General features: G+C 43.2%; 1 protein-coding gene across 1 annotated transcript in view; it reads right to left on the bottom strand.

Moving 5' to 3' along the window:
* The window catches only part of LOC137326650 (protein unc-79 homolog), a 180,337-nt gene that overhangs the window by 144,191 nt on the left and 14,247 nt on the right, over positions 1 to 21,899 (bottom strand). The window contains exons 4-7 of the mRNA XM_067991943.1: positions 19,201 to 19,371; positions 17,801 to 17,893; positions 14,755 to 14,810; positions 12,234 to 12,363 (exon numbers count right to left, since the gene is read on the bottom strand). Coding sequence (XP_067848044.1) covers positions 12,234 to 12,363; positions 14,755 to 14,810; positions 17,801 to 17,893; positions 19,201 to 19,371 — 450 coding nt within the window. The remainder of the gene's footprint in view (positions 1 to 12,233; positions 12,364 to 14,754; positions 14,811 to 17,800; positions 17,894 to 19,200; positions 19,372 to 21,899) is intronic.

Here is a 21,899-nt window from a genome sequence, read left to right as displayed (position 1 = left end):
GAAGGATCATCAAATGAGGCCATATGGGTTGAGCTAAAGAACAAAAAAAGAGGCAGTCACACTACTGGGAGCATACTATAGACCCTAAACAGTCAGAGGGAGATAGAAGAGCAAATATGTAGGCAAATGTCTGAGAAGTGCAAAAACAATAGGGCAGTAATAGTAGGGGATTTCAACTACCCTAATATTAACTGGGACACAAACCGTGTGAAGTGATTGGAGGGCACAAAATTCTTAAATTGCATTCAGGAGAACTTTTTTGGCCAGTACGTAGCAAGCCCAACGAGAGAGGGGGCAGTTCTGGATTTAGTTTTAGGAAATGAAGCTGGGCAGGTAGGGGTATCAGTGGGAGAGCACTTTGGTGGGAGTGATTATAATTCAGTTAGATTTAGCATAGTTATGGAAAAGGGCAAAGATAGAACAGGAGTTAAAGTTCTAAATTGGGGAAAGGCCAATTTTATTAAGCGGAGAAGTTATTTAGCAAAAATGGACTGGAAACAGCTACTTGAAATCAGTGTCAGAGCAGTAGGAAGCATTCAAGAGGGAGATCCAAGGGGTTCAGAGTAAACTTGTTTCCACAAAGAAAGTGTGGGACTGCCAAATCTAGAGCCCCCTGGATGTCAAGGAGCATACGGGGTAAGATAATGCAAAAAAAGGGAAGCTTATGTCAGACACCAAGCGCTCAATACTACAAAAGGCCTAGAAGAGTATAGAAAGTGCAGGGGTGAAAATAAAAAGGAAATTAGGAAAGCAAAGAGAGGGTATGAAAAAATATTGGCAAGTAAAATCAAGGTAAACCCACATCTCCTTCTGCACTGCCAACACTATTCTATCACATTACTCCTCACACCCACTCAAAGCTCATCCTCATCTTACCTGCACTTACTCAACTTGCCAGTACTCATCCCACCACTACCACTCAACCCAATCCTCATCTCATACTTACCTGCTACTACCTCTGCTGCAGCCACAGGGCATGCATCACATATGTGTAGTAGGAAGCGTAAGGCAAATGTGTCAGGAGCATGAAGGGGACGCACAAGGGTGTTTGAGGGTTTGTCATGGTTTTCAATTATATTTGATTTCTGATCAACTCACATTACATATTATATTATCACCACTACTGCCATGTCTTTGCAAATCTTGTCTGGTTTGTGCAATAATGCCCTTTCCTGAGGATCACTATGAAGACCCACAACTGATGCCACCCATTGTGTCACTGCAGAGTGGGTGTAGGTGTATTTACTGGGCTCTTTTGGGCAGGCGACTGAGACACACCGGCAATGTCCCCGGTGGCACACTGGAAGGATGCGGAGGAGGTTGTTGAGGGCAGTGGTGACTTTGACAGCGACAGGTAAGAACATGGTGCTCGGGCCAGCCGGGAGCAGCTCAGCATGAAGGAGGCTGCAGATGTCCATGACTACATGTCGAGTGACACTGAGCCTCCGTGTGCACGGATGCTCAGAGAGGTCCAGGAAGCTGAGCCTCAGTCTGTAGGTCCTGTAGCGAGGGTAGTGCCTTCTGCGACGCATCTCTCTCTGCGGTTGCCCTCCCTCCTGCTGTGCAGGTGGATGTGTCACAGCACTGTGTTGTGGAGCTCCACGTGTCAGAGGTGGACAGCGTGGCCAGCAAGGCCGAGGATGTCATGACTGCAGCTACGGCGACCCCCATCTGGAAGATGTACGTTTGAGCAGATCCGCAAGGTAGGTAAATGTGTCTGCACACCGGGGTTGAGGTTGCAAGTTGGTGAATTTTAGTGTTAGGAGAAGGATGGTGCAGGTCAAACTCTGTCCAAAGTGTAAACAATTTTACAACACCAAGTTATAGTCCAGCAATTTTATTTTAAATTCACAAGCTTTCGGAGATTTTCTCCTTCCTCAGGCAGATTTTCTCCTTCCTCAGGCACATTTGCCTGAGGAAGGAGAAAATCTCCGAAAGCTTGTGAATTTAAAATAAAATTGCTGGACTATAACTTGGTGTTGTAAAATTGTTTACAATCTGTCCAAAGTGACAGAGTGGCCTCCTGCAATGAATGAGGGTCTCCCTCCCCACCTGTCAAGTGGACCTTTGCAGCAGACACAGGCTGGTGGCTGCAACACGTCCATTTCAACTGGGAGTGTTTCCCCCAGTACGGGAAACACTCTCAGTTTAGATGAAAATCCCACCCCTCCTAAAATATCCTACAAATCAGGTCTGCTAACGGCCTGAAGTGGAGTCCCGCAAGCGGGGGCCGTGTGCGCATTTAAGCGCATCACTGAGGAACCCGGAAGTGGGCGGGTTGGAGCCGGGCTCCGGACCCGTCCCGGGTACACCCAATTTTCGGAGCACCCGCCCACCACGAACGCATCCACTCGGACGTCCGAAATTCAATCTCTTTGGGCCTGATTTTAGCAGGCCTGCGGGTTTCCGGCGGGTTGGGTTTCAGGTGCGTGGCCTCCGCGCCCGGTGAAATTAGTGGGTTGCCCGCGCGATCGTAGCAGGCAATCCACTAATTGGAGCCACTTACCTGCTCCTCCGGGGTCCGCGCTGCTGGTCTGCGTGTCGGGCGGGCTGCGCGTGCGCAGTACGATCTGTCAGCTGGAGGCTCTCGAGCTAAAGGGGCAGTCCTCCACTGACAGATGCTGCAACCAATGGAACAAATTACAGCATGGAGCAGCCCAGGGGGAAGGCTGCTCCCAGTTTAATGATGCCTCACCCCAGGTATCATCAGATGGGGTGAGGAGGAGGGGGAGGACAGAGATCTTCCACCCGGCGGGCGGGAGGAAGCGGCCTGCCTCTGCCACCAAGAAGGCCTGGCTCGAGGTGGCAGAGGGGGTCACCTGCGCCACCAACATATCGCCCACCTGCATACAGTGCAGGAGGCGCTCCAATGACCGCAGTAGGTCAGCCACAGTGAGAACACGTAGTCTTTCCCCTACACTCCGTCTGCCACAACACTGCCCCCACCCCACATCTCCTTCGGCACCGCCAACACTACTCTGTCACATCACCCCTCATACCCACTCAAACCCCATCCTCATCTTACCTGCACCTACTCACCTCGCCAGTACTCACCCCGCCACTAACACGCAACCCAATCCTCATACAATCTCATGGCTCTATCCCATACTCACCCTCTCGTGCATCTCCCTCACGGCCAGCCTCACTCAACCTGCCACCACCTGTGCTGCAGCCACAGGGCATGCATCACATATGTGCAGTAGGCAGCGTAAGGCAAACGTGTCGTGAGCATGAAGGGGATGCACAAGGGTGTCTGAGGGTTTGCCATGGGTGTTACCTATATTGAATTTCAGAGCAACAAACATCACACATTATATTGGCACCACCACTGCCATGTCTCTGCGAATCCTGTCTGTTGTGTCCAATAATGCCCGCTCCTGGGTATCACTATGAGGACCCACCACTGATGCCACCCATTGTGTTACTGCAGAGTAGGTGCAGGTGTATTTGCAGGGCTCTTCCGCGCAGACGACTGAGAGACATCGGCGGTGTACCCGGCTGCACCCTGGAAGGATGCGGAGGAGAAGTTGTGGAGGGCAGTGGTGACTTTGGCAGCGACAGGTAAGCAGATGGTGCTGGGGCCAGCCAGAAGCAGCTCGGCATGAAAGAGCCTGCAGATCTCCACGACTACATGTCGAGTGAATCTGCGCCTCCGTGTGCACTGCTGCTCGGAGAGGTCCGGGGAGCTGCGTCTCGGTCTGTGGACCCTGTGGCGAGGGTAGTGCCCTCTGCGACGCATCTCTCTCTGCGGTTGCCCTCCCTCCTGCTGTGCAGGTGGGTGTGCAACAGCACCGTGTTGGGGGGCTCCACGTCTCTGCGGCGGACGGCGTGGACTGCGAGGCTGCTGGGGCTGGTCATACTGTTCGTCCTCCGAGGGTGTCCACGCACCACCCATCTGGCAGGTGTTGGTCTGAGGGGTTGTGCAGGGTAGGTGGGTGGTTCCTCGGACTGGGGCTGCGGTTTCGCGTCGGTCTGTCCTCTGGCTTGGCGGGGGGTGGTGGGGGGCAGGGGTTGCCCTATGTGTCGCGGTGGCCTCCTGCGTGGGTGAGGGCTCTCCCCCCCCCCACCCCCGTGGAGTGCACCTTGGCAGCTGCCACAGGCTGCTGGCTGCAACACGCCTGGTTGGAGGGAGACTGTTTCCCCCAGTGTGTGAAACACTCTGCGTTGAAGGTAAAATCCCACACTTCCTGTTTTGACAGCTGATTCAGCTCATTAAATGACCTCAACAAGCAAGGTAAGTACACTCAAGTGGAACCCCGCTGGCTTTAATTGCCTGCGGGATTCCCACCAGCGGGGGCCGTGCACGCAGCCCCGCACGTCATCGGGGAACCCGGAAGTGGTCGGGATCGTGGCGCGATCCGGTCACGTGACTGGATATCGGGATTTTCGGGGGGCCCCCCGCTGGAAACCCACAGGAAATCCGACGGTAAAATCGAGCCCTTTGTGTCTGTCTTCACAAAAGGGGATAGCATGCCGGAAATCCCAAGAAAACTTATATTGAATTGGGGACAGGGCCTCGATAAAATTAACATAAGTAAAGCAACAGTAATGAAGAAAATAATAGCACTAAAGAGTGACAAATCCCCAGGACTAGATGGTTTCCATCCCAGGGTTTAAAAGGAAGTAGGTGAGCACATTGCAGATGCCCTAACTATAATCTTTCAAAGTTCTCTAGATTCAGGAACTGTCCCTCTAGATTGGAAAATTGCACATGTCACTCCGCTTTTTAAGAAAGGAGAGAGAGGGAAACCGGGGAATTATAGACCAGTTAGCCTAACATCTGTTGTGGGGAAAATGCTGGACTCTATAATTAAGGATAGGGTGACTGAACACCTCAAGAATTTTCAGTTAATCAGAGAGAGCCAGCATGGATTTGTGAAAGGTAGGTCATGCCTGACAAATCTAATTGAATTTTTTGAAGAGGTAACTAAAGTAGTGGACAGGGGAATGTCAATGGATGTTATTTATATGGACTTCCAGAAGGCATTTGATAAGGTCCCACATAAGAGACTGTTAGCTAACTTAGAAGCCCATGGAATCGAGGGAAAAGTACAGACTTGGTTAGGAAGTTGGCTGAGCGAAAGGTGACAGAGTAGGGATAATGGGAAGGTACTCACATTGGCAGGATGTGACTAGTGGAGTCCCGCAGGGATCTGTCTTGGGCCCTTAATTATTCACAATATTTATTAACGACTTAGATGAAGGCATAGAAAGCCTCATATCTAAGTTTGCCGATGACACAAAGATTGGTGGCATTGTAAGCAGTGTAGATGAAAACATAAAATTACAAAGCGATATGGATAGATTAGGTGAATGGGCAAAATTGTGGCAAATGGACTTCAATGTAGGCAAATGTGAGGTCATCCACTTTGGATCAAAAAAGGATAGAACAGGGTACTTTCTAAATGGTAAAAAGTTAAAAACAGTGGATGTCCAAAGGGACTTAGAGGTTCAGGTACATAGATCATTGAAGTGTCATGAACAGGTACAGAAAATAATCAAGAAGGCAAATGGAATGTTGGCCTTTATATCTAAAGGACTAGAGTACAAGGGGGCAGAAGTTATGCTGCAGCTATACAGAACCCTGGTTAGGCCGCACATGGAGTACTGTGAGCAGTTCTGGGCACCGCACCTTCGGAAGGACATATTGGCTGTGGAGGGAGTGCAGCGTAGGTTTACTAGAATTCAAGGGTTAAGTTACAAGGAGAGATTACACAAATTGGGGTTGTATTCTCTTGAATTTTGAAGATTAAGGGGTGATCTGATCGAAGTCTATAAGATATTAAGGGGAACAGATAGGGTGGATAGAGAGAAACTATTGCCGCTGGTTGGGGATTTGAGGAGTAGGGGGCACAGTCTAAAAATTAGAGCCAGACCTTTCAGGAGCGAGATTAGAAAACATTTCTACACACAAAGGGTGGTAGAAGTTTGGAACTCTCTTCCGCAAATGGCAATTGATACTAGCTCAATTGCTAAATTTAAATGTGAGATAGATAGCTTTTTGGCAACCAAAGGTATTAAAGGATATGGGCCAAAGGCAGGGATATGGAGTTAGATCACAGATCAGCCATGATCTTATCAAATGGCGGAGCAGGTACGAGGGGCTGAATGGCCTACTCCTATTCCTATGTTCCTATTGTAGTTAAGGAGGAGGAGTATGAAATATTGGATGGGATAAACATTGTGAGAGAGGAAGTATTAAGGGGACTAGCATCTTTGAAAGTAGATAAATCACCAGGCCCGAATGAAATGTATCCCTGGCTGTTAAAAGAAGCGAGGGATGAAATAGCAGAGGCTCTGACCATCATTTTCCAATCCTCCCTGGATACAGGCGTGGTGCCGGAGGATTGGAGGACTGCTAACATTGTACCTTTTTTTTAAAAAGGGAGAGAGGGATAGACCGAGTAATTACAGGTCAGTCAGTCTAACCTCGGTGGTGGGCAAATTATTGGAATTAATTCTGAGGGACAGGATAAACCGTCTCTTAGAAAGGCACGGGTTAATCAAGGACAGTCAGCATGGATTTATTAAGGGAAGGTCATGTCTGACTAACTTGATTGAATTTTTTGAGGAGGTAACAAGGAGGGTCGATGAGGGTAGTGCAACTGATGTAGCCTACATGGATTTTAGCAAGGCCTACTGACAAGGTCCCACACTGCAGACTGGTCAAAAAAGTAAAAGCCCATGGGATCCAAGGGAAAGTGGCAAGTTGGATCCAAAATTGGCTCAGCGGCAGAAAGCAAAGGGTAATGGTCGACGGGTGTTTTTGTGAGTGGAAGGCTGTTTCCAGTGGGGTTCCGCAGGGCTCAGTACTAGGTCCCTTGCTTTTTGTAGTACATGTTAATTATTTGGACTTAAATGTAGAGGACTTGATTAAGAAGTTTGAAGATGATACAAAAAAATCGGCAGTGTGGTTGATAGTGAGGAGGAAAGCTGTAGACTGCAGGAAGATAGGGCAAACAAGGCAAGAGAATAAACAATAAATGGGAGGATACTGAGAGGTATAGAGGAACAAAGGCACCTTGGAGTGCATGCCCACAGATCCCTGAAGATCGCAGGATAGGTAGATAAGGTGGTTAAGAAGGCATACGGGGTACTTTCCTTTATTAGCCGAGGCGTAGAATATAAGAGCAGGGAGGTTAGGCTAGAATTATATAAAACACTAGTTAGGCCACAGCTTGAGTACTGTGTACAGTTCTGGTCACCACATTATAGGAAGGATGTAATTGCACTAGAGGGTACAGAGGAGATTTAGGAGGATGTTGCCAGGACTGGGGAATTTTAGCTATGAAGAAAGATGGGATAAGCTGGAGTTGTTTTCTTTGGAACAGGGAAGGCTGAGGGGTGATTTAATTGAGGTGTGCAAAATTATGAAAGGACCTAGTTCCCTTAGCAGAGAGGTCAATAACCAGGGGGCAAAGATTTAAAGTAATTGGTAGAAGGATTCGAGGGGAGCGGTGGAAAAGAATTTTCACCCAGAGGGTGGTGGGGGTCTGGAACTCACTGCCTGATAGGGTGGTAGAGGCAGAAACCATCATCACATTTAAAAAGTCTGGGTATGCACCTGCAGTGCCGTAACCTACAGGGCTACGGACCAAGTGCTGGAAAGTGAGATTAGGCTAGGTGACTCATCTTCGGCCAACGTGGACATGATGGGCCGAATGGCCTACTTCTGTGCTGTAGATTTTCTATGATTCTATGATATTCTTAACTGATATGAAGTCAAGGTGTGTTTTCTTTTACAAAAGCTGAAATTTTTGTGTTTGGTTTTATTGAATTTTAAATAGATACGGTAGTGCCATATTTAAAATGGCACCAACCAGCTATGCCTCTGGGGTATCTTTATAAAATTTCCTTTGTTCTGTGATAAAATTAGTCTATGGAGAGAAAATTCATATGGCTGATTTCAATGTAAATAGCCTTCATTTACACTGACTCTTCGATTAATTAAGAACACTTCAGGGTCAAAGGCGCAGTCCTCCACTGACTGATGCTGCAGAAAGGGGCCAAAATTACAGCATGGAGCAGCCCAGGGGGAAGGCTGCTCCCAGGTTTAATGATGCCACACTCCAGGTCCTACTGGATGGGGTGAGGAGGAGGGGGTGGACAGAGATCATCCCCCTGGTGGACGGGAGGAAGTGGCCTGCCTCTGGCACCATGAAGGCCTGGCCCCGAGGGGGGGGGTGCCGGGCTCCCAAAATTGAGGATTCCAAGAGCGGGTCCGGAGCCCGGCTCCAACCTGCCCACTTCCGGGTTCCCCAATGACTCGAATCAGTGCGCACGCAGCCCCCGCATGCGGGACACCCACCGGCAATCAAAGCTGGCAGGATCCCACTTAAGATCATTATCTGGGTACTTCGGGTCGTTTACAAACCTCATTAGTTGGAGATTTTAGGAGGATTCAGATTTTGGACTACCCAGAGCGTGTTTCCCATGCTGGGGGAAACACTCCCTGTTTAAACAGACGTGTTGCAGCCAGTGGCAGCTGCAAAGATCCATTTAACAGGTGCGGGGTAAACCCTCATTCATTGCAGCAGGGCACTCTGTCACCTCAGACAAAGTTTTGCCTGCCACACTCCAAATTATTAAATCATACCCTAACCTCTACTGTCCAAACATATTTACCTACTTTGTGGACCCCCTCACACTCACACGGACAGGATGGGTGGTGGGGGGTTCCATTGCTGCATTCATCACTCCATTGGAGGACGAGCAACATCACCAGCCTCCCCAGGCATGTCGTCCACCTTCGCCACATGGAGCTACACAACACAGTGCTGTGAAACAGGCACCTGCACAAAGTAGTCATCCAACTACACATACACCCACTGTAGGGTGACCCAATAGGTGGCATCAAGGGTGTTCACGGAGAACCTCACGAAAGGATATTATTGCACAAGCCAGTCAACAATGGCCAAGAAGTGGCAGTAGTGGTGACAATATAATATGTAATATGATTTGATCAGAAATCAAATATAAAACCATGACAAACCCTCAAACACCCTTGTGCATCCCCTTCATGCTCATGACACATTTGCCTTATGCTTCCTACTACACATATATTATGCATGCCCTGTGGCTGCAGCAGAGGTAGTGGTAGGTTGGGTGAGGCTGACCGTGAAAGAGATGCATGAGAGGGTGAGTATGAGATAGAGCCATGAGATTGTATGAGGATTGCGTTGAGTGGTAGTGGTGGGATAAGTACTGGCGAGGTGAGTAAGTGCAGGTAAGATGAGGATGAGCTTTGAGTGGGTGTGAGGAGTGATGAGGGAGAGTAGTGTTGGCAGTGCAGAAGGAGATGTGGGGTGGGGGCGGTGATGTGGCAGATGGAGTGTAGGGGAATAAGTGTATTCACTTCAGCTGACCTACTTAGGTCATTGAAGCGCCTCCTGCACTGTATGCAGGTGCGCGATATGTTGGTGGTGCTGTTGACCTCCTCTGCCACCTCGAGCCAGGCCTTCGTGGTGCCAGAGGCAGGCCACTTCCTCCCGTCCACCAGGGAGAAGATCTCTGTCCACCCCCTCCTCCTCACCCCATCCAGTAGGACCTGGAGTGTGGCATCATTAAACCTGGGAGCAGCCTTCCCCCTGGGCTGCTCCATGCTGTAATTTTGGCCCCTTTCTGCAGCATCAGTCAGTGGAGGACTGCGCCTTTAAATAGGGCTCCTCCAGCTGACAGCCTATGATGCGGGTGCACAGTCTGCCCGCTGCGCAGCTTTCCAGCGCAAAACCCGGAAGCCAAGGTAAATGGCTTCAATTTACTCACGATCGCGTGGGGAACCCACCGATTTTACTGGGCGGGTTACCCATGCGCTGGCAACCCGCCTCCCTTCTAATATCGGGCCCTTTCTTTTGAATATTTACCAAAGCCCTCTCTCACTGGAATTCTTGTGGATATATATACTTCTGGGTTAGGTATCAACAATGTTAATAAGGAGGGTATTACCACCCTCTGTGAACTAACTTAATTGTGATAGCTTCAGGAACAAAGGTCATTTATTCCCAAACTTTCCGAGTAAAATAAGCCATGTTGAATTATAGTTTCGGATTAGCAGCATTTTCACAGAGCAAGACGTCACCGTTCCTTCAGTCAACAGCTTGATACTATCTTCAAAGAAATTGTTTGAACCTCCAAGGAGAAAATATCCTTGGAGGTTCAAACAATTTCTTTGAAGATAGAGGTTAGACAGACTGGGACTTTACAGGGAGAGGTTAGACAGACTGGGACTTTTTTCCCTGGAGAGCAGGAGGTTAAGGGGTGATCTTATCGAAGTCTATAAAATAATGAGGGGCATAGATAAGGTCGATAGTCAAAATCTTTTCCCAAAGGTAGGGGAGTCTATAATGAGGGGGCATAGATTTAAGGTGAGAGGGGAGAGATACAAAAGGGTCCAGAGGGGCAATTTTTTCACTCAAAGGGTGGTGAGTGTCTGGAACGAGCTGCCAGAGGCAGTAGTAGAGGCGGGTACAATTTTGTCTTTTAAAAAGCATTTGGACAGTTACATGGGTAAGATGGGTATGGAGGGATATGGGCCAAGTGCAGGCAATTGGGACTAGCTTAGTGGTATAAACTGGGCGACATGGACATGTTGGGCCGAAGGGCCTGTTTCCATGTTGTAACTTCTATGATTCTATGATTCTATAACCCTCAAATATTCTAGTGCTCATCAATTTCTGGTCATCACTGATATTGCATATACAGAAGGTAGATAGAATTCCATAGGCAAAGCTTACATATAAACCTCCAGAGGGCGCATCCCTCGAAGAAGGGGCTGTGTGAGTAATGGACACTTTTCAATAGTCAACACAGTTGTCAATATAACATTGTTGACTTACTGTACATTATCATGCCTATGTTTTTGCTTTTGTTTTCATTTTATTGTGTAAATAAATCTGGACTGTGGCATATCCTGTACAACATGGTCTAATATTTTATATCGTCAAAATTGACAGGTGGTGTAGTGGATATCCATGTGTTCTCCAGTAAAAAAATTTATCATGATCGGGGTTAATTATTTAACCTGGGCTGTGTTAGCTCAGTGCAGTATAGAATACAAGATTTGTGTTTTAATTTGTAGGAGATGTTGCTTGCTTACAGAAATTATCAAGCCATTCAAATTAGAAGTAGTGTTGGAAAAAACCTTGAACTGCAAAACTGTAGTCAACCCTCTTGAAAAATAACAGCCAAAATGTGAAAATGCAAAAGTTTAAGCAATACAATATTAGACCTACTCTCCTCCCAAAAACGTAATGGCATTCAAGAGCAGAGAAATCTTTTGTTTTATACAGTATGTCACAGACTTTTAAGTATATTAGAACTCTTTAAAAATAGATTAACTTTGCTCAGCATTTTCATTTTTCTTTGCAATTTATTTTAATTGGACTTTCACAAGTTACAGGTATATTTCAATACTTATGTATAATATTCAGCACTTAAGTTAGCAATTAGCAATGTCAAAAAATTAACATAACATAAATCTTTTGGTCATTCTCCCCTTGATATATGCCCAAAGTGCTTATTTGGTGTTACCATCTCTCAACAACTTTTCCTCTTTACTTCATGATTTTGTGATACAGCAATGTCAAAATAGTTTTTTAAATGATATTTGCAAGTTAGTAATATCAACAGTTTATCATTTTTAATTTTTTTCCTTATGTTTTGTTTCTATAACTGCCTTTTCCCTCATTTTATTTGTGCTTTCATCTTGTGTTTCTATGTTGTGTGAAATATTTGAAGCTTGCATTCAACTAAATGTGTTCTGCAGCAACACCTTGAGGTCAGTCATGGAACTGAATGAGTAGAGGCAAGTTCTCTTTTTTAGCACTCCTTAAATAACAACAAATATCACTGTTTAGCCATAAACATAATAAAATTAAATTATACAAAACATAAGAGAAAGCAATCCCTGTCAATCATCTTCCATGGGACGATGAGTCAGCAGCTCATAATTACTACGTGAAATCTAACATGATTTATACTGGGTTAGCCATTTTATTCAGTGAGTGCAGCGATGGCAAGGATGCTCAGAGAGTCCAGAGAGAAGCAAGGATCCAGCAGCCATTTTACTCTGTTGCTCCTTCCAGTTATGAGTCATACAACACACTTAAAATAGTTTTAAAACATCAAAAGCAAACTACATCTTGTAAAAGTTAATACCAGTGTTGTGGAATTTCCAACTAAATATAATGCATTGAGTTCCTTTTAAACATATATTGTCTTTAAAAATGTCGTACCTGTGTATTGAAGTCCCCTGTATTCACAAATAGCCCCTGGTGGCTTTAAGTTGGGCCAATAGTGGAAGAGCATTTGAACAGCTGGAGGCTTAACTTGAGAGGGACCATACGCTATCACATACAACAAATCCTAAAGCAACATACAGAAACACTTTTATATTTTGCAAAAACTTTGCACACCCAAATTAAACAAAATACATTTTATAAGTGGATATACCAGCATGACTGTAATAAATATCAAATATTTCTGTTACTTATAATTGTATTAACCACCTGCATTTTAAAACATCAACTTCAAATAGTCTAATGGCTCAAATAACAAATAAGTGCAATAGATGAATAAAAATGAATTACTAACATGCATACAATCGAGTTAATTTTTGGTCAGTATGTAGTCAAACTGAATGCCGTTAGAGATCCCATACTCCACTGTAGTTAATTTCCCAGCCACCTGTTCATTTTTTACATATATACAGATTTTTCATTGCATCCATGATTAAAAAATAGTGGCTGTCATCTCAAAATTAGTTTTTTCTCCCTTTTGTTTTTTCCAGTTTTCTCAGCATCTCCTGAAGGTGCTGCATCACCCAGCGGAACAGTTTTGGTACTTTGCCCAACAAGCCATTCTTCATGTGAGAGTCTTGATTGTGAGATAAGTCTACAGCTAGATCTAGAGATGGATTGGCAACCATGATATGGGCCAATTCACTGTTACTAATCACTAACCTCAAACCAATTCAATTTAAAATCCTGAATGGGGGCCACATGCCCCCATGAAATTATCGAGTCTGGAAATGAGGGACAACAGTGGATGTTGGCGATGTGGGACAGGCCTGAGAGCCTTACTGCCAATGTTCGCCAATGGCTTTGGATTGCTTTGTTAGGAATGAGTTATGTCCTTCTTCAAATCTTTAATCATTAATGGGTGCACTTTTTTTTTTCAATAAACGTTTGAGGCAACCTATCTGTAGTAGCCCAGTCCACAACACAACAATCCTTATCAAAGCATCCTTTGCAATGGTCACAAAAGTATCTTTAGGAATTGAATATTTATGAATCCAAGGGCTCTCTGATGGCCACTATACTACTGTGCTGAGACTCACAAATGTAATTGGTTAAGCATGATTAGAAAATATGATTGAGTGGCATTTCTTGATCTATTTAAATCTTCCTCTTGAAAACATTTGACTCAAATTTTAAAATAATGTTAGTTAAAAACAAATAACCTTCCAGTTATGGCATATCTGGAAACATTACTGACTGAAGAATAATGAGTGAGTCTCATAATTTAAATGGTAGTAATTGCTGAAGCACCCTGAGTTAACTCTGTCTACTGATGTTAATTCAATTCCCTCATAATGTCTGTCTCTGTACGTTAGTATTCCAGTTTCATTCACCAGTAGTCATCAATTAAATAAAATAATCTAATATTTATTATTAGATTAAAGGAAAATTAAAGGGTACAGTGAAAGAACAGGGAAATGGGACTAGAGTAGATAGCTGTAGTGGTACAGGCACAATAGCCAAAAATTGCTTTCTTTTGTACTTAAATTTCTGATTCGATGGAGTGACTCACACAAGCAGGAATTAAAATACAGGGACTGCCTGTCTCACCTGCTATAGCTGTTCCTTTTGCTAAGCTGGCATTTACCAGCTAAAATATAAATTGGTTAAAAGTCAAGCCACTAATAATTTTGCTGAAATGTCAAAGCTATATATTTTTTTAATTACACAAAAATCTGAGTTTTCCATTTTAATGGTGCTGGTGTTACCTCCATCAAAATACAATAAAAATCTCTTACATTTGTCCAACAGAGTGCCATCTGCACTTATTTCCCTTACCTTAGCAACAGCCACCATTTTATTTAATTAGCTACATTACAAGTCAATGCAGAAGCCAAACTTTTGCTCTGGCAGCGATGTTGGAGTCAACACTGGAGAAAAGATGGGCATTTAGCCAGTAGCAAAGCTTAAGTATGTGACCTTCCATAAATATTTGCTTTTTTTAAACAAATAAAATTCTACCCGGATTGTTGTCACACTAAGGACAAGTGGCCACTAATTTAATAAAATACAAAAGCCAAGCTTTATTATGTATTATTTCCCACACGCCCTTTTGCATCAACTTTACAAAGGGAAGTCAGTGAAAGAGAGAACCAATGCGTTACGGTCTCCCTTTGCACAGCAAGAAAACAAGGGTGCTGAAGCATACCCTCTGCTATCGGCACCTCAAAGGCTGTGAATATGAATAAGATCCCCCCACAAACATTATTTCAGTCACTGCACAAAAAGGAGAATTCCGGGTCTGAATTGTTGCAAAAAGGAAATATATTTAAGTTTATTATTTGGACTGGTGAATGCGGTTTGTGAAGCAGTTAATATTAACCAACTTCAACTATATTGCAATAAATAAGTAAATTTAAAGCAATAATAATTTGGATTTGTTTTTTCCTTCACTTGGCATGTCCATCACAGAGAACACTTTTGATAGTGATATTTTAGCTGTTGCACCATTACTTACTTTCCAGACTTCCTGCTTGTACTTCATAAGACTTTCCAATAGCTGGCAATGGTACACTATAAAAAACATTTTCAAATAAGCATGCATTAAAATCAACATTTCATATCAGTCTAGCAACGATTTAATTAAAACTGAACAATGAGATTATTCTTAACATAGCTTGATCTGTATATATTTAAAATTATGAAATTAATTCTAGATATATTGTGAAGAAAATTAATTCCAACTACTTAATTTGGTATTATTTACAAAAGGATCTTTGTTAGTAATACCCATTTTATTGAGCTACTAAAGGCTTTCTTTCCACTATAAGTCAAGTATTGATTGGTTTGAATGGTGTCAAAAGACATACGCATACTCATACATTGTGTGTGTGTGTGTGTGTGTGTGTGTGTAAATCATTCAGTGGTTATTTAAAATAATTTGCTATAGAATCCTAAGATATGTGTTGAAAAGCAAATTGAAATTGGATCTCACATTGAAGTTAAGAGAGGCTGAATAAGAGTTTAAGAACGTCAAAGATGAGCTTAGTGAAAAAAGAAAAAAATTAAGTACTGGACACAAGTGAAAGATTAGACGGCTAGTCTCACCTTGAGTAGAAACGACTCAACAACAGTTTAAAGGAGTTAAATAAAACATGCAGAAATTTCTTTTTACATGACTAGGAAATACTACAATTACTGCCCAATAATTGGAAATGTTCCTCCTTTTAAAAAAGACAATGCTCCCTGATGGATGAGTAGGCAAAGGCACCACCAAGTATCTTCAGGTGTTTTCAGTTTGCCCACGCACCTGTGCTGGAAGTCCTTTTGTTACCATCCATATTAGAATGATCAACATTACATCAGTATCAACAAGTGACATTAAAACTCAATACGAGAATAATAGATTGTAAGCCCCAAATTGGAGGCAGTCAGTCAGGTCCACCTGCAAGCAAAATTCAGCTCCCATGCATGTTCCTGGAAACTACATAACCATGCATTTCATGATGGTTGCAGTGCGTAATGATTTTTAATTCCGGTACAAGAAAATAAGCCTTTCTAATAGGATCAAAAGAGAAATTACTTTTTGCACTAACAGGGCTAATACTGAACACATTTGTATGAAATTCCTCTGTTCATATTTTAACAGAGGTACCAACCCATTTTAAAATAAGTGGGCTAATGCCTTGATTAAAATAGTAGTCAGAAGAATGTCTTACAAATGTGTTAAGCATTTGGCCACTATTATAACCAAGAGTAATTTATAGCCTCATGTTCTAAGGTTATAAAATCAGAAAATGTTTGAACGGCACAACTGGTTGATCAGCATATTTTCAACAGATTCTTGTTTCAGAGTCTCTTCATCAAAACTCAATTATAAGGTTTTGTTTTAATGATATTGACCCAACCTTACTTCTCCATAAGGTACTACAGTATAAGCATGATCCATATCCTAACAACAATTTTTTTTTAAAACTGTAATCTCATTTCCCTGTACTTTCCCCATATTATTTTATATTCTTCACGGATCCAATTCAAGCGATGGCTACAGTTTCTCCCTCAATAGGCACTTGTAGTAACGTATTCTCTGTTCTAATAAACCTCTGAAAAAAATCTAACCGCCATTTCATTCTTCTGGTGATAATCATCAACCTTTGCCTCTTTGGTATCAGTTTTGTGCTGTGGCCCCATTCCCACTGGGAACTGGGCTGGTACTACACAAGGTCACTTCATGTAGAGTCTCAACAGCTAACAGAAAGAAGTGACTTTTCTTCATCAATGTGAACTGAGTTTCAACTGAAACCACAGAAGTGAAAGGACGGTATGTCCATTATGTTATCCAGTTTCGTATAACTTATCTTTAAAAATTTATAAAGGTGCTAGAACTTGATCATCCTGAAATATGCTGAGGAAAAGCATTCCAATTATACTTTTAATTCAGGAAGATCAAATATTTGCACGAACGCTATCAATCTGGAAGGAGGCATATACATGGCGGCAGATTCCGCTGTGTTTGTTTGTCCTCTTCTCAATCTGCTACGAGAAAGAACTCCCAGTTGCACTAGCGGTAAATGGATTCAGAGCCTGGCATGAGAAAGGTATCAACAGACTTGGCCAATTTCTTCATAAGGGTGAGTACTTGTTCTTTCAGCAATTAATAACAACAACTTGCATTTATATAAGAACTTTAATGTAGAAAAATGTGAGCAGGCACTTCTCAGAAGCGCAAAAAGACATAAACGGACACCGTGCCAAAGAAAGAGATAGTAGAAAGGGCGGCTAAAAGCTTGGTCAAAGGGGTATGTTTTAAGGAGGGTCTTAAAGGAGGATAGGGAAGTGGAGAGTTTTAGGGAGTTAATTCCAGGGCTTAGGGCCTGGGTAGCTGAAGGCACAGCTGCCAATCGTGGGGCAAAGAGGTTGTTGTTGTTGTTGTGATGATAATAGTTGTTGTAGTAGTAGTACACATATGTTCTGGTCCTGCCCACAAATCAATCCTTTTTGGGAAGCAATCTGGAATGCACAAAGGCCACGAACAGCATCGATGCCCCAGGTGCATTCCCCTATCTGTTAGGACTCTTCCCAGACTGGCACAACTCTCACTGCCTGTGACAAAAAGATGCAGCCTTCAACTATCGCAAAACTTAGAATACTCTGTAGAGGAACAAATGGTGGTAATGGCTCTTCCATACCACATCTCAAATGAGGAAAAATTAACATCAATTTTTCTATTGGGTGCCATATTGAAAATTCACAGCAATTAGCGATTAATATAGATTTTTGATATGTCTATATTTTTGATACTTACCTTTTCACATTGAATAGTTATCTTATATTGTAAAATGTTACAACCAATATGTACATGTTACAACATTGCAGGTGGGTTGAGAAGTTAGTAATATTTATTAGAAGGCCAATAAATTACAATAGAGAAAAATCCTAACAGTCAAACTTTATTTCTAAATTTATATTAGCTATAATGTTAATATAGTTGTCAATCACTAAAAATATTTTGATTTTCAATATACGATTCATCCTCAAGGGTTTATACATTGTTTTGCACCTACCTGGATTTGTTGTATACTGCATAGCAATCATCAGCATTGAAGATGCAGAATAATTCACATAAGGTGGAACACCTTCTCGCTTAGATGAACCCACTAGAGAGAGCATTTGATAAATATCAAACTTTCAATTGAAAAGTAATTTATAATATCTATATTTATTTTTTTAAATGGAGTGCCATGATTGTCTAATCTCGTTCTGCAGCCCTGGGCCTTAGCGTCTCCATACCCTCTTGGCCTAGACCACTACATCTCTGTTTACTCTTGGCCCCAGCACTTGCCTTAGCATTCAACCACTCCATTCCCTCCTCTCCTCAGCCTCTCCCTGCCCTCCTTGCCTGCACTCTTTAATGTGATGGCTGGGCGGGACTGGCATGGACACAAATTCTGGAGCATTTGAGGTGCAACAACAGTGTGTGCCACTCGAGCTCAAACTTCTCAAAGAGAGGGAGCAGAAATGCGGCCATGCCACAACTGTGCCTCCCTTTCATTGAGCAACTGCACCACAAGGCATTGGATCCAACCTTGTATCACCACATCAGGTCAGTTGTGGGGGGGGGGGGGGGGGGGAGGGGTTGTGAGTTTATTTAAACCATGGAAACCCAACATTTCAGTAATGGTGGGAGGAAAATGGAGTAATTCAGCCAAACAATAATAAATGTACCAATTGTATTATAAATCTAAATGGATATTTGCTCCAGATATTCATCAGCAGCCTATAAGGATGCTGCAATAACATTTGACAAAAGATAAACTACTGCTATTGTTTAAACACACCCAGTGAGCTCAGGGTCCAGTTAGATTGATGTAGCAGAAGAATGTTGCTCTTACATGTTGCAAATTTAGCATTTTAAATTAAATTTAACTTGCAGAAAATGAGCTTTTTCTGCTCCCAATACTATGCTGTAAATGAATCAATCTATCCTACATAAAGAAAACATTGTCCCTATCATTTTCTGTTTCATCAGTCCAAGCCCCAATTTCCCTACTCCATCTCAGCCCTAGCACTGTTCTCCCCACACTCTCTCAGCTCAGCTTGTTCCCTGGGCCCTCTCATCCAAAGCCTAGCCTCCTGCTCCTATCCACAGGCAATGCTATGAGAGATCAACTAGTTTGATTAAAAAACAATACAAAGTCAGCAAAACACATCAAAAGTATACAAAAAATGCCATTCATAACATTGAAACAGAATAGAATAAGAAAAGATATTTATAAAAATTAACACGCTCCAACTGTAGCAGGCTCTCATCTTTCCATTTATGCAACTGACACAAAGAAAAATTAGCAAAGTATTAACACCAAGAAAACCACACTGATACACAGAAACAAATGGAAGAGGAATAAAAGGAGAAATAGTGTAACATTTGCAAGTGCATGTTTCCAAGATGCTGAAAAAAACTTACATATTGCCATTGGGAGGAAAGATGTGCTCAGATATTCAATGATATCCTTGTGAAGAAATGGAGGAAATGTTGCTAAAGTGGAAATCATGGTGTAAGGTAAAGTACTCAGAATGTCATCGCTGAGGAATGGTAGCAAGCATGTTGTAGTATAAAATATGGACTGTCCTAAGTCTGTTTAAAAAAAATAAACAAAATTAAGTACAAAGCAATCCTAATAAACAATCCTAAATACAAGAAAAATTACATAGATTTTGATCAGGATTCCAATATTAATTTGCTATATGCTTTGTTTTCTTAGCCCATTTAATCACCCATGGTGCAACTGTGTCTAAATCCAAACATTTCACAATTCAGAATGTGATCTTGTATATGATGACTAGCATGCAAGACTGACAAAAATTGGTGAAATGAATAATTAAATAATTAATTGGAGAACTTTTGTATTTGAAGCGTGGAAGTGTTGTTCTTTGATCAGGAATTCTATATAAGAGTTAAAGTGAATGATTTAGTACGCCGGAATTCTATGCTTGGGTCAGGTGCACATTCACTGAGTGAAGCATTGTTTCAATAATACGAAGCATTGTTTCAGTACTACATCACAAAAAGAACCCTAAATAAAGCAAATACTTTAATCAAACTATTGCTTTGTCAAATAAATTTAAACATAACGCGGGTTAATTGTAATTAACCCGCGCCCGGTTGTTAAGATGCAGGCAGCACATAACATTTGTGCTGCCTGGTGATTTACCTGATAGCTGCGTGCAGCCAGGCCCAGCTGCTGTTGAGCGGCTGCTCACCAGCAGGGGGAGCCCCAATATCACGAGTGGCTAGCACCACTTAAAGGCAGCCTGAATCTCTTATTTGCAAAATATAAGATACAGGTCCGCACGGAGTCTTATCGGAGATCAGACATCGCACACGTAAAACACCGATGATCCCTAGGTTTACAAACTGTTGAGTTAAGTTAAAACATTAAATAAAGGTTGCGCACTTCTAAATCCCACATCCTCCAATCTGCACGCCAAACCTCACCAATCTGCCGATCTGAGTTTGTACTAGGCCTGCGAGAGAACATGCTCCAAGGTGTTCTGCTGATGCACTGGAGGCCTTGGTGTAAGAAGTGAACAGAAGGAGGGGCATCCTATATCCGCAGAGGGGCAAGAGGCCCTCCAGGCATATGCTCCCGAGGCAGTGGGAGGCAGTAGGGGTCGAAGTCAATGCCAGGCGCATAGCACCACAAACATGGATGCAGTGTAGTAGAAGTTTAATGCTTTGACACGAGTGGTCAAGGTGAGTGAGGTCAACTGTCAAGTGGCATCTCCTACCAACTGCACCACTAGCCGCATCCACTGTTTCACACACTACACCATCACCCAAATACCAACAAACTTTTTCAAACAGTACTCAACTCTTCCAATCAGATGCTTCCTCTCACATTACCACTGTTGCAAGCCGTACACCCACAACTCACAGGTCACACACACTGGCAGTTATTCAACCATGACAGCCACATCATCCAAACATCTTGCAGGACACTCACCGACACACATCTCGCTTTTTTGCAAGAGAAGGTAGCTCATAACAGGAGGCAGCAAGTGGCAGTGGCTCCACTGGACATGAACCTACTGTCCTCTCTCAGGATGACAGCATTCCTGTCCCACCCCTGCCACTCTGCCAGTCCACTCCCTGTAGAGTATTGAAACTTTATTATTGGAACATAGGAACATGAGTAGGCCATTTAGCCCTTCGAGCCTGTTCCGCCATTCAATGAGATCATGGTTAATCTATGACCTAACTCCATATTCCTATCTTAGCCCCATATCCCTTAATACCTTTGGTTAACAAAAATCTATCAATCTCAGATTTAAAATTAACAAGTGAGTTAGCATCAACTGCCGTTTGCAGAACAGAGTTCCAAACTTCTACCACTCTTTGCGTGTAGAAGCATTTCCTAACTTCACTCCTGCAAGTCCTGGCTCTAAATGTTAGGCTATGTCTCCTAGTCCTAGTATTCAAGTATAGGAGACCTCCAAGAACAAGTACAAATGCATCAGCAGCCAGAAGCAATAATCCAGCAGCTAACTTGTAAATTCTGCATGATCCCTTTAAATGGTACTGGTGAGGGGGGGGGGGGTGTCCTACATATTGTTTACAACCTGTTCAGCTGTGTGAGGTTAGGACAGTTCCTTGGTTGGAGCGTTGAGTTCCAAAATTGCATCTGTCCCTTTAAATCAGCATTGCACGCTGATCTACCGCTTATTCTCCCTATTTTACATGCTGCCGGCGTTCGTTATCTGCGCATGCGCAAACGCCTTAACCAAGATGGCGTCCGGCACACGTCATGCTAGAAGTGTGCGCACACATTCCGGACGCCATTTTGGGTCCTTAGGAGGCCGCGTAGCACCTACAAAACAGGCATTACGAGGCCCAATTTATAGCCCAACATTTTCCTAAATTGATTATGGGTTGAAGTCACAGCACTGGCTTACACCCAAATCTGGTATACGCACGTGCAATTATTTTTGTTACTTTTCATTCAGGATTTGCTAATTATACTCCTCACAATAACAAGGTATCTCACCTCAGTTGGAAGGGAAATAGACAGGTTGGTACACCCTATAAAAAGCAGGCCGCATATAGTGACACCACTATTCCTGGTCACAATGGAGATGATTGGGTAATTCCCCGTCATTCACGCC

This window comes from Heptranchias perlo, chromosome 10 (assembly GCF_035084215.1).
Source record: "Heptranchias perlo isolate sHepPer1 chromosome 10, sHepPer1.hap1, whole genome shotgun sequence".
Classification (NCBI taxonomy): domain Eukaryota; kingdom Metazoa; phylum Chordata; class Chondrichthyes; order Hexanchiformes; family Hexanchidae; genus Heptranchias; species Heptranchias perlo.
This window is presented reverse-complemented; position numbering and strand designations above follow the sequence as displayed.